Raw genomic sequence first — 12,034 nt, 5'->3', positions numbered from 1 at the left:
GGAGTTTATTATTGTTATAGGTACTATTCAAAATTATTTAGCAAAATGAGGAGAGAGATTGAATTTCGGCAACGGTATTGCCGAAATTGCAAGAAAAAGTAGAATGTGTCAGGGGAGAGAGGAAAATTGAATTTCGGTAATAAGATTACCGAAATTCTTGTCCTGCCCTTACTCGCGAGCCTGCCCGTGAAGTGCCCAAAATGCTGAAATGAAAAACCAATTGTGGCAATGGAATTGCCGAAAATGGGAGGAAAAAAAAAAAAACAAAGTATTGTGGCAACCAAGTTGCCGAAAATGGAGGGGGAAAAAAATCCTACATCCACAATATTTTTCACAACAAATTACAGGTGGTTAGTTGTTATTGGTTCAAATTTGAACCTAACACTAAGATAACTTTTTTGCTCCAATAATAACAATAAGTAACAACTTGTCATTTATGATTTGTTGTAAAAATGTTGTGAAAATGTTGTGAACGTATCATTTCTAAAAAAAATTATGGAGCCGAAATAGAAGGAAAAAAAAAAGAAAAAAAAAAGTGGCAATGTGGCAATGCCATTGCCAAAATAGAGGGAATTTTTTTTTCCCCCTCTATTTCGGCAATGGCATTGCCACATTGCCACCTTTTTTTTTTTTTTTTTTTTTCATTTCCTTCTATTTCGGCTCCACGATTTTTTTTGAAATGATACATCCACAATATTTTCACAATATTTTTACAACAAATCATAAATAACAAGTTGTTACTTATTGTTATTATTGGGGCAAAAAAGTTATCTTAGTGTTAGGTTCAAATTTGAACCAATAACAACTAACCACCTATAATTTATTGTGAAAAATATTGTGGACGTAGCATCTTTTTTTTTTTCCCCTCCATTTTCGGCAACTTGGTTGCCACAATTTTTTTTTTTTTTTTCCTCCCATTTTCGACAATGCCATTGCCACAATTGATTTTCCATTTCAGTATTTTAGGCACTTCACGGGCAGGACAAGAATTTCGGTAATGTCATTACCGAAATTCAATTTTCTCTCTACCCTAACACATTCTACTTTTTCTTGCAATTTCGGCAATACAGTTGCCGAAATTCAATCTCTCTCCTCATTTTGCCAAATAACTTTGAACAGTACCTATAACAATAATAAACTTTATTTTTTGTAATTTTTAACCAAAAGACTCCCTAAAATACTCTGAACTTAAGTTAAAAGTAATAATAATAATAATAATAATAAAAGTGTTGTACCTCAGTCACTTAAGAAATTTGTTATACCAAAAATATTAATGATTTCCAAACGTGCATGGGGATATGCCCCCCAAGCGGGCACACGGCTTTGGGGCCTTGTCATGTCATATAAAAACGAAAAAAGCTGCATGTACTGAACATTAATTAAAGGCTTTAATGAACGACAATGGATCGGGTTTAATGGGCTTTTAAATCCCACCTGATTCTAATACGGTTTGAAACTTTTAAAATGAATTTGACTTCAAATTTTTAAACCCATTAAGGTTTGGGATTTTTTTTTTGTTTTGAATTTTACCTTACGGTACATATGAATCCTATTCCTAGTTAACTATGAATTTACATTACTAAAATATTGACAAAATTTTATTACAAATTAATTATCTTCTTATATTATTTATACTTATAAAATTTTCAAAAAATTAAAGATAAATAGTTATGACATAAATAAAATATTTAAAATTTAAATTTTATAGTCTAAAATTGCATATAAAAAATAGGTTCATAAATTGAATAATAAATAGCATCTAATTAGCATAAAGTTTGACTTTAATGTTAAAAATATAAAAAATATGTAATCAAATTATTATATATTTAAAAGACTTAACAAAGTTAATTTTTTTAATGAGAATTGTAGTCAATTTAATAATGTTTGTAACTAAATTTTGTCCTTACAAAAAGAGAAATGATATGTCCACAACATTTTTACAACAAATCCTAAGTGGCAAGATGTTACTGGTTGTTATTGTTGGGGCAAAAAAGTAATCTTAGTGTTAGGTTCAAATTTGAACCAATAACAACTAACCACCTATGATTTGTTGTAAAAATATTGTAAAAATGTTATGGACGTAGCACCTCTCTTACAAAAATACCTTCATTTTTAACAATTTTATTTATATTCAAAAACTATGATTTTTTGTTATTCCACTATAGGGAAACAAAAATGAGCCAAAAATCTTTTTTAAAAATAAAAAGTTAATTTCTCTACCACCATTTATGATATTTAATTATTTATTTGACTCAAACTGCTGGTAATTTAGATGAATGAAATGGATTCTGAGATGAATTTAATTAAGATGGAATTACTAAATTATAAACGTTTGCAACTTCAAAACTTTGACAAGTAGTTAAAAATGTGGAAATTAATACGATTTGACCAAGGAATTTATTAATCTTTTTTGCTGGCGAGATATGCGCCACTCGTGACTTGTCCAACACTTTGCACTGTGATCGATAACCATGTCGGTGTTGTACGATTTTTAGCGTATTTATACTTTCATTAATATCAAGGGATTGGTACAACAAGTCTCTACAACTACAACTACACTTCTAGAACATGACTTGTGTAACATGTAGTAAATTACCACACGGAATCTAATTTAGTCATTTGCAAAAATCATTGATGATTCAATTCAATATCTAACACCACTTTCTCAACCAAAAAAAAATATCTAATACCAATATTGTAAAATAATATTTTTTTATAAAAGAAAAAAAGAAATTGTATACTGAAAGTTAAAATAAAATTCTCACATAATTTTGTTCTGTTTAGTGTACAGTTTTTTGTGGTTTTATATTAATGTCTCTGAGTTTTACCAATTTGTTGAAATTCTCTGCACCATCTACAATTATGCTAAGCTTGTATTAGTAATGTCTATGTATAATTTAAAATTCCATATGTACCTATTTTAGTATTATTTACTTATTTATCATTATGCACACATAGATTCATATTTATGTGGGTTTTAGTTATTTGATAGGTGAATAAGAGATTTGGGGTTTAATCTCCGTCTATACTAAAAAATGATTGGCGTCTTGATCTGATAATAAAGAGTTATTACCAAGAGCGGACACTATAAATTAAAACACTTTTAAAAAAAAATCCATATTTATATTATGAAATTCATAAAAATTTATTTATTTCTCCAACACATAATTCCCATATTTGGAGGGTGGAATCTGCATGAATAGTACCTAAAGAGTTTGGCCAATAAAATGAAAATTATAACTACAACAAGTACAATATCCTAAAGTGACATTAATTAATATATATATATATACAAGGTTTGATTTTGCAGTTTTGGTATAAGTATAGACGTGTAGGTAACAAAGTACAAACTTTCTACTTTGTTTAAATGTCGTCGCCACCATTTTCAACCATAAGAAATTAAATTAATTTTTCTTAGATATCAAGCAGATTGCATGACCCTTCAATCCCTCTCTCCCTCTGTCTAAATTCCCTTTCCAAAAGTTTCCATTACATACATACAAATCTATATATCAAATTTTCAAGAAGTGAAACATCTCGATGATTCAAAAACACCAAAACACACACATGGATTATGTAAGGAACTCAATTGGAAATCCTGCTCTACTCTTATTCTTCTTCTTTGGGTTCTTTTATCTCTGTATTTGGTCCTCCTCTATCACAAATTCATTCAGTGTGTTCCAAAAGGAGTCTCTTTCTACACTATCAAACACAGTAAGTTTCAACTTTCAAGCTTATAACTTTTTCACTGATTTCACAAACCTGCATATGGGTTGTCTTAATTTTGTACAAAAAAAAAAAACTCAAAATTCTTTTAATTCTTACAGACCAACATCCATGTCCCTCAAGATGACCTTGAAGAAGCTTTATCCAAAACTTCAATGGCAGACAAAACGGTCATTATCACTATCATAAACAAGGCCTATGCAGACCAAGATATCAAAGCTGACACCACCATGCTTGACCTTTTTCTTGAGAGCTTCTGGCTAGGGGAAAACACTAGGCCACTGCTTGACAACCTTTTGATCGTGGCAATGGATCAGACGGCCTACGATCGCTGCCTGTTTCGACGGCTGAATTGCTACATGTTGAAAACGGACGGTTTGGATTTTGGGGGAGAAAAAGTTTACATGTCCGAGGATTTCATCAAGATGATGTGGAGAAGAACTCTGTTTCTCGTAGAAGTTCTGAAGCGTGGCTACAACTTCATTTTCACGGTACGTTACTATTTTTTTTCTTTTTTTTGGCTTACCTCAAGTATATTTTTGATCGAATATGTTTTTTTAAAAAAATACGTAATGATAAATGATAATAAATTTTAATTTTTGTCTATTATGATAAGTGATATAATTTTTTCTTGTTAAAACAAAGAGATACTAGAGATAAGTTAAACCAAAAACTATAACACATTACACAATACATTTACACAATCAATCATAAAAAATAAAAAAACAATAATTAAAAACTATGACTTAAAAGACGCTATTTTCGATCAAGTTATTTTTGGAACCGCGTGTAATATACACTATTCTATGAACTATGGTTGAAAATGTACGATTGGCTTTATAATTACCCACGATGTTTTAGTCTCTTAGAATAGAAGCTAGAAAATAATACTTTTGAAGTGAACTTAGAGTTTGCACTTGTAATAAAATTTATCGATTCCTCTCATTCTACTTAATTAATAAGGAAAAACAAAAGTTACACCATTAATTAGATAGTTTTTGGTTGATAATGTTAATGGTTGGTTGGAATTTAGAAGATAATGATTGGAATATGATATAGGAATGTGAATACGGCTGTGATTGACTTTTTGGATGGGAATGTTATCATCCGTTTGTTGAGGGGTGAAGAGTCGGAGGATAAAAAATAGTTGGAGATAGTTGGGGAATGAAAAAATAGGGTGATAAAAAATAGGTGGAGAATGAAAAAGTAGTGTGGTAGAAAATATTTTAAATTGCCTCTCTTTTTATTTGGTTGGGAATGAAAAAGAGAAAAATGAGAAAAAGTGAGTTTTTATAAATTTATGCATATGTCTTATTAAAAAATGATGCCAAAAAAAATCACCTAAATTCATTAAAAAAAATAAAAAACATGTCCAAAAAAAATCACATCTAAACCAAGAAAAAACACAAAATAAAGCAAAAAAAAAAGAAAAGAATATGAACACTGGACAAGCTTGCCCAGTTAAAAAAAAAAAAAAAAAAAGAGAAGAAGAAAGAAACAGAAGAAAACACAAAATAAAGCAAAAGAATATGAGCACTAGACAAGCCTGTCCTGTAAAAAAGAAAAAAAAATGTAGAAGAAGCAACCTCCAGCATTTGAAAAAAAAAAAAAAACCGAAGTAGAAGAAGCAACGTTGGGAGGAAAAAAAAAGTGCGAAAAAGAGGGCATTTTTGTTCAAAAATGTTATCTAATTTCTCTTTTCAATTTTCTCTTCAGAAAAAACTTTTTGGTGAGTTTAAAAAGAAAATACATAAGTTTTCCTATTTATTTTCTTCCCTTTTCACTCAACTAAACACACTACAAAAATATGTTCTTATTTTTTTTTTCCAAATTTTTCATTGACCTTATTTCACTTCCAACAAACGCTCGAAGGATATCATATCTCGAAATGTTTTTTATTATTATTTGTTTCTTTCTAAGAAAGAGTTATATTTTGTAAGAAATGAAAATATTAGGATATGATTCTATGGCAATATTTCATAAATAAATTTAAAAAAAAAAAGAGAGTAGTACATCGATGTAACGTGTATCATTTATGCCAATAGTTTGTGATGTAAACGTGGGCCTCAATGTAGGATATCGTATCTCGAAATGTTTTTTATTATTATTTGTTTCTTTCTAAGAAAGAGTTATATTTTATAAGAAATGAAAATATTAGGATATGATTCTATGGCAATATTTCATAAATAAATTTAAAAAAAAAAAAGAGAGTAGTACATCGATGTAACGTGTATCATTTATGCCAATAGTTTGTGATGTAAACGTGGGCCTCAATGTAGGATATCGTATCTCGAAATGATTTTTTATTATTATTTGTTTCTTTCTAAGAAAGAGTTATATTTTATAAGAAATGAAAATATTAGGATATGATTCTATGCCAATATTCCATTAAAAAAGAAAAAGAAAAAAAAAGAGTAGTACATCGATGTAACATGTGTCATTTTTGTCAATAGTTTGAGGTGTAAACGTGGGCCTCTAAGTTTAAGCATTTCATGAAGCCAGTTGTCATGTGAAAATGATTTTAAATGGTTTTGTACTTTTGTTTCCTTGGATGGGACTCATGCCATTTGGATTCTCCCGGTGTAATTTTTTGGTATGTCAAGAAGTAGCAATAGACTAATTATATCCCAATATAGTTCAATTAAAATTTGATTACCCACCTCAAGAGGGCTTAGTATTGGATTAATTAGCTTATCCTAAACAACCTGTCTTGGACATTGTGTCGGTTAAGTGTTCGATAGAGTGGCTAATATGGCCTTTGGAGTTTGGAGGGTCAATTTGGCTGTAAGATGTTTGATATTAGTTATTAAGTGGCTCATTTATGTTGTCGGTATCCGATCTTGATTGTCCGTAGTCGTTATATTTATTTGGGATTAAAATAAAATAAATAGAATAGTATCTAAATAGAATGGTACAAAAGTAGAAAGTAGAGTGAAAAATAGACTAACAAAATAGTAAAAAAATGAGTTTTTTTTTTTAAAAAAAAAAAACCAAAAACTTAGCTTAAACTTATAAAGAGATTTATGTGAATGTTCTTATTGGAGTGTCTAAATTTAGGTTTATATGTTCAGAAAAAAAATAATAATAATAATTTAGGTTTATGTGAATGTTCTTATTGAGTGTCTAAGTTTAGTATTCTCTAGGGCTTTACTTTTAACAAGATGGATTATTTGAGAAGAAAGCTTAGAAATTTCAGAGTCATCTAGGAGAGCAAAGGCATGTATATATAACTATATAAGACAAAAAGTTAGGTTTGTGTTTTGAAGGAATTGTCGGTGGCTGAGATTGTGATAATAAAGAAATGTTATAAAGTTAATAGAAGTCATAAAAATAAATATATAAATAAATAAAGGTGACAACTTTTACTATTGAGAATTATGTGACAAGTCAAGAAGTCCACCACCACTGCCTTTTACTATACTATATTCTCAACAATTATTTAGTTCACTGTATATATACACAAATTTTCACTATTATTTTAAAAACTATCAACCCATTATTATTTGTAATAATGAAAATTTTCTATATTTTTTAATTTTTTTAATGAATTATTTAGCACCTAATTTCAAACCAAAAAAAAAAACTTTAAAAAATGATGACATATAAAATATATTATAATATGGCAAGCAATACAAAAATTGAAGAACAAAATCTTGATAAACAAAACATATTCATTAAACTAATTAGGCAAAAACTCATATGGTCAGATTCATATCATAATAATAAATATAAAAACAAAAACAAAACCATATGACCATTATCATATGACAACAAAACTTAAATCTAAATGCCCATATGCTTGAGTTTATTTGGTTGTGTTGACTGTTGAGAAGTGAGTTTTTTTTTTTTTTTTTGCTGAAGTGTTGAGAAGTGAGTTAAGCGTATTGATTTGAGAGAGGGCAGTGTAGGCTGGCAGCAATAGGTACAAGAACTAAAGCTAGCTTCTAGAGATTGAGAAAAATGGAAAAAGGGTGAGTTGTTATTATCCATTGGGTACGCAACGAATCATTTGGACAATTGGGGGGCTAGCTGAGGATTTGTGGACTTGAATCAGAATTTACTGGACTATGTTGAGATCTTAGGAATTTTTTTTTGGGGGGGGGGGGGGGGGGTGTCATATTTTCTGTGGAGTCCATTGTCTATTACTTCATTGTGGGATTAGACTTATAGCCTAAGATTACATAATAGTAGAAGAAAATTAAAATTTGGGTGGCATAGCTCCCCGAGCAATAAAGGTGCTCCACCACAGTCGATCATAATTTACCATATAAAATAGTTATAATAAGGTGTACTATAAAAGCCGTGTTACTAGAATAACATGTAAGAAATTAATCAATACTAAGAACTTTGGAATTTGGATTATGCATTATTGGTCAAATTCTGATACACACATCATTTTGCGCACACATCCGTACACATGTAAATTTGAACTGAAATCGTGAGTTAATTAGTGACCAAAGCTTTCAAGGATTTTTATGACCTACAGCTTCACTTGCTTTTAGAGTGAAACTTTCTGGATGACACTGAAAGATTGACAATTTAGCTATAGCTGGAATGCAGCTTTATAATTTCTTTCACATATAGATCTCAATATGAGCCGAAATGAGACAATGACTAAGAAAAGTCTCCATATTCGACCATAAAAAATTAAAAACTGTAACGTGGGGGCATTTAATTCTCAGACCATACGCTCAAAAGGTAATGTCTATGGCTGAGATCATATATGCTAATTATTTTTGTTGCCCTCAATCATTGTACGAACCTTTTATATGTTCATCCAAAAAAAAAACCTTTTATATAATACATTCAAAATAAAATAAAGTACTTGTTTTTTAGTGTGTGTCTATATATATATATATATATATATATATATATATATATATATATATATATATATTATTTATTCTTTTTCATTTGTTATCTAAATAATCAACTCATTCATCACATTGATTAGACTTAATCAAGTTCGAGTTATCGTTATTTAGACTCTGTTTAATTAACATTTTTACATAAAATGAATTTTAAGTATTTCAATAAAGTAATATTATACATCTAATAATAAATAAATGATGTTTGGTAACATTTTCAGGTTTTGAATCTTTTGATTTGCATTTTCACGAAAACTTATGTTGCATTTTTTATTTTCTAAAGCAAAATATGAGAACTCAAATTTGAGGATTCTCATTTTTGTATTTTCCTTTTTCTATTCATTCTCCTTTAAAAAAAAATTCTCTCTCATTGTTTGTTATTTTTCTCTCATTTCCTTTTGAATTTTTTCTCTCCTCCTATGGGCTTTGCAATCGTTGCCACTACTAGCAATTGTGCATAAGTGCATTTTAATACTTTAGGGGGTTAAGTGTAATCGGTGTGATAGTTTAGGGTGAAAAATTGTAATTTGCCAAATCTAACTCCAACACTAGCCACAAAAAAACAAGAACATAAAAACAAAAACAAAAGCAGAAACAAACAAACACTTGAATGATTACCTAATCAACTCATCTGTTCATTATTTTAGAGAAGTGTTTCGTCTATAGTATTTTCATAACACTTCACAATAAATCATAGATGGTAAGTTATTATTGGTTTTAATTTAAATCAACAACTTAAAAATTACTTTTTTACACACCCATAAAAGTCAATAACAACTTATCATTTAAGATTTGTTATGAAAATGTTGTAAAATTGTTATTAACATAGTATTTTTCTTATTTTTAAGGGTAATAATTAGTGCATATACACTGTTACATACAAGTACACACAGACATAGTTTTGCACTAAACTCATTACTTGAAGTTACGATTTGAGTTTGGAAATCAGGACTTCAAGTTACGAGTTTTTTTTTAAAGGACTTCAAGTTACGAGTTCAATGTAAAATTGTACATGTGTGCAATTTGTGTGAAATAACGCCACTCTATTTTTATAAAAATATTGGTCAAGTTAAAAATTAATAAACCAACATCTATGGAATAATTTCTCTTATATCCTCCACTAGAAAAAGACAAGCTCGTAAAAAGAGAGTTGAAATGTGTAACACATAACTTAGCCGATTGGGCTTTTTTTATAGAAGCCCATTGCGCTTTCTTTTGTAACACGTTAGGAAATTGATGTGTAACACATAACTTAGCCGATTGGGTTTTTTTTATAGAAGCCCATTGGGCTTTCTTTTGTAACACATTAGGGCCTATTTCCCTTTTTCTTTTTCTTTTTTCTTTTTTCTTTTTTCTTTTTTTGCCTCTTTGCGGGTTTGTTGTTTGTACCCTGTAATCTTTTAGATGGAATGGAACCCATACTCCATGAGTGATACTTAGATAGTCCCGGGACTATCTAAGTTTCTCTCATACTCCGTAGCCTTGTTTTTCTCTTTTCCTCCACAAAGAAAGTCTTTCATATATTAAGGGGGAAAATGTGGCTTGGCAAAAATAAATAAATCACATAGTGTGTAATCAAAGTATTTACATTCTCATATTCTGTGTCTTCACTTCCCCCCCCCCCCAGCCCTCTACATCCATAATATTTTTCAGTAGAAAAAAAATTAAGTGAATGAAATTGCTCAAGATTAGTTTTCTAATTTCTAAGCATAATAGATTGCTCATATAGGTAGATGTTCAATTTAGTTTGTGTCACTTAATTCATTTCACAGAGCATGATTTTATTAGCATTAAGTGAATGAAATTGCTCAAGATTAGTTTGTTAATTTCTAAGCCGAATAATAGATTGCTCAAATAGCTAGATGTTCAATTTAGTTCGTGCCGCTTAATTCATTTCATAGAGCACCATTTTATTAGCATTAGGTTGTATGGGAAAAATTATCTTATGAGACTCTCATGAAGTGCTTCTCTCGAAATATATGACTCCCACTGATATATGGTAATGAGTATCTACCAAATAGGAGAGGAGTACTCCATTAGATGATATCATGATACTCTCTCCCTATGCTTGGGCCCATATCTAACAAGAGGATATTTCATGAATTTGTCTTATGAGACCATCCTCTCATTTCTAGCTCGTGAGATCCACCGATGTGGAACCCACACATCTTATGTAAGAGAAGTCTCAAGAAACTGTCTTATATGATACTTTTTTTCATATCTACCTTTTTTGATGAATTGACGATAAGCAAAGATTAAATATTGAACTTTCTAAACCATATCAAGTCTTTGCTAGGCCATAGGCCCATAAACATAATGCTCTTTTCTTTTCTCTTTGTTTTTTCTTTTCCCTCTTCATTTGTACATTCTTAAACATTATATTATTCTTATATATTTGAACTTTTTGTAACAGGATACAGATGTGATGTGGCTAAGGAATCCCCTTGTTAGGCTAAGTACAAATGAAACCAAGGATCTTCAAATTAGTACTGACAAATTTTTAGGTGATTTGCAATCTGAAAAGCATCTTATCAATACTGGCTTCTACTACATCCGATCAAATAATAAGACCATCAAATTATTAGAAAAATGGTATGCCATGAAAGACAACTCAACAGGACAGAAAGAGCAAGATGTGTTATTAAACCTGATAGGAGGGGGGATAATTAGAGAATTAAACCTTAGTGTAAGGTTCTTAGACACCCTTTATTTTAGTGGGTTTTGCCAAGATAGCAAGGATTTGAGGGCAGTGGCCACAGTACACGCGAATTGTTGTAGAAGTATTAGTGCCAAGGTGAATGATCTAAAGGCAGTCCTTCGTGATTGGAAGCGATTCAAGAAGTACAATTCTTATAAACGATTGGCTAATGTAACAGCAAATTTAGGGTGGTCATTTCACTGGGGATGTTACAAGTCATGGAAAGTAGCTAATACGGCTATGGGTTAATTAATGTATAGTTTGTTTTATTTGTGGCTTCAATTTTTCAACCTCAAAAGGGAATATAATCTACTTGATATACGTAGATAGATAACCGTGTAGTGTTATATTTACTTTGACACTATTTTGATCCACATTTGTCGCCATATACGATATCTCTTATCTCTTATTCTATTATGACAAGTTTTGCACTAAGTAAATTGGTGTTTAGGGTTGGTAAATTGTCCTATACTGTTTGACCAAGGAAGTAAATATCTTATTGGAAGCCGTTTTGGTTAGTCTAAAAATTGAAATATTTCTATACTTATTAATATTGGTGTACTGTTTAGAATTTGTCACTAATGATTATATATATACATATAATATAGTTATTTATGAATTTATATGTTTATTGGATAAAATAAGAATAAAAATTTATTACGAATATTTAAAATTATAATCTCTCTTCTTCTTCTTTTTTAGATAAGCTCAAATGTCATTGTTTATGAAAATGTATCAATAT

General features: G+C 29.8%; 1 protein-coding gene across 1 annotated transcript; it reads left to right on the top strand.

Moving 5' to 3' along the window:
- The first annotated feature begins 3,311 nt into the window (after positions 1-3,311).
- LOC142618012 (uncharacterized protein At1g28695-like) lies at positions 3,312-11,680 on the top strand. The gene is made up of 3 exons (XM_075790989.1): positions 3,312-3,714; positions 3,828-4,217; positions 11,008-11,680. The coding sequence occupies exons 1-3, from the start codon at positions 3,541-3,543 to the stop codon at positions 11,539-11,541; spliced, it is 1,098 nt and encodes a 365-aa protein (XP_075647104.1). The 5' UTR covers positions 3,312-3,540; the 3' UTR covers positions 11,542-11,680.
- The last annotated feature ends 354 nt before the right edge of the window (positions 11,681-12,034 follow it).

This window comes from Castanea sativa, chromosome 11, assembly GCF_040712315.1.
Source record: "Castanea sativa cultivar Marrone di Chiusa Pesio chromosome 11, ASM4071231v1".
Classification (NCBI taxonomy): domain Eukaryota; kingdom Viridiplantae; phylum Streptophyta; class Magnoliopsida; order Fagales; family Fagaceae; genus Castanea; species Castanea sativa.
The sequence above is the reverse complement of the archived record's forward strand: the minus strand, read 5'-3'. Positions and strand labels throughout refer to the sequence as shown.

Coding starts and splice junctions, on each gene's coding strand:
- LOC142618012 (XM_075790989.1), top strand. CDS start 3,541: ATGATTCAAAAACACCAAAACACACACATGGATTATGTAAGGAACTCA. Junction 3,715..3,827: donor TTTCTACACTATCAAACACA/GTAAGTTTCAAC, acceptor TAATTCTTACAG/ACCAACATCCATGTCCCTCA. Junction 4,218..11,007: donor GCTACAACTTCATTTTCACG/GTACGTTACTAT, acceptor TTTTTGTAACAG/GATACAGATGTGATGTGGCT.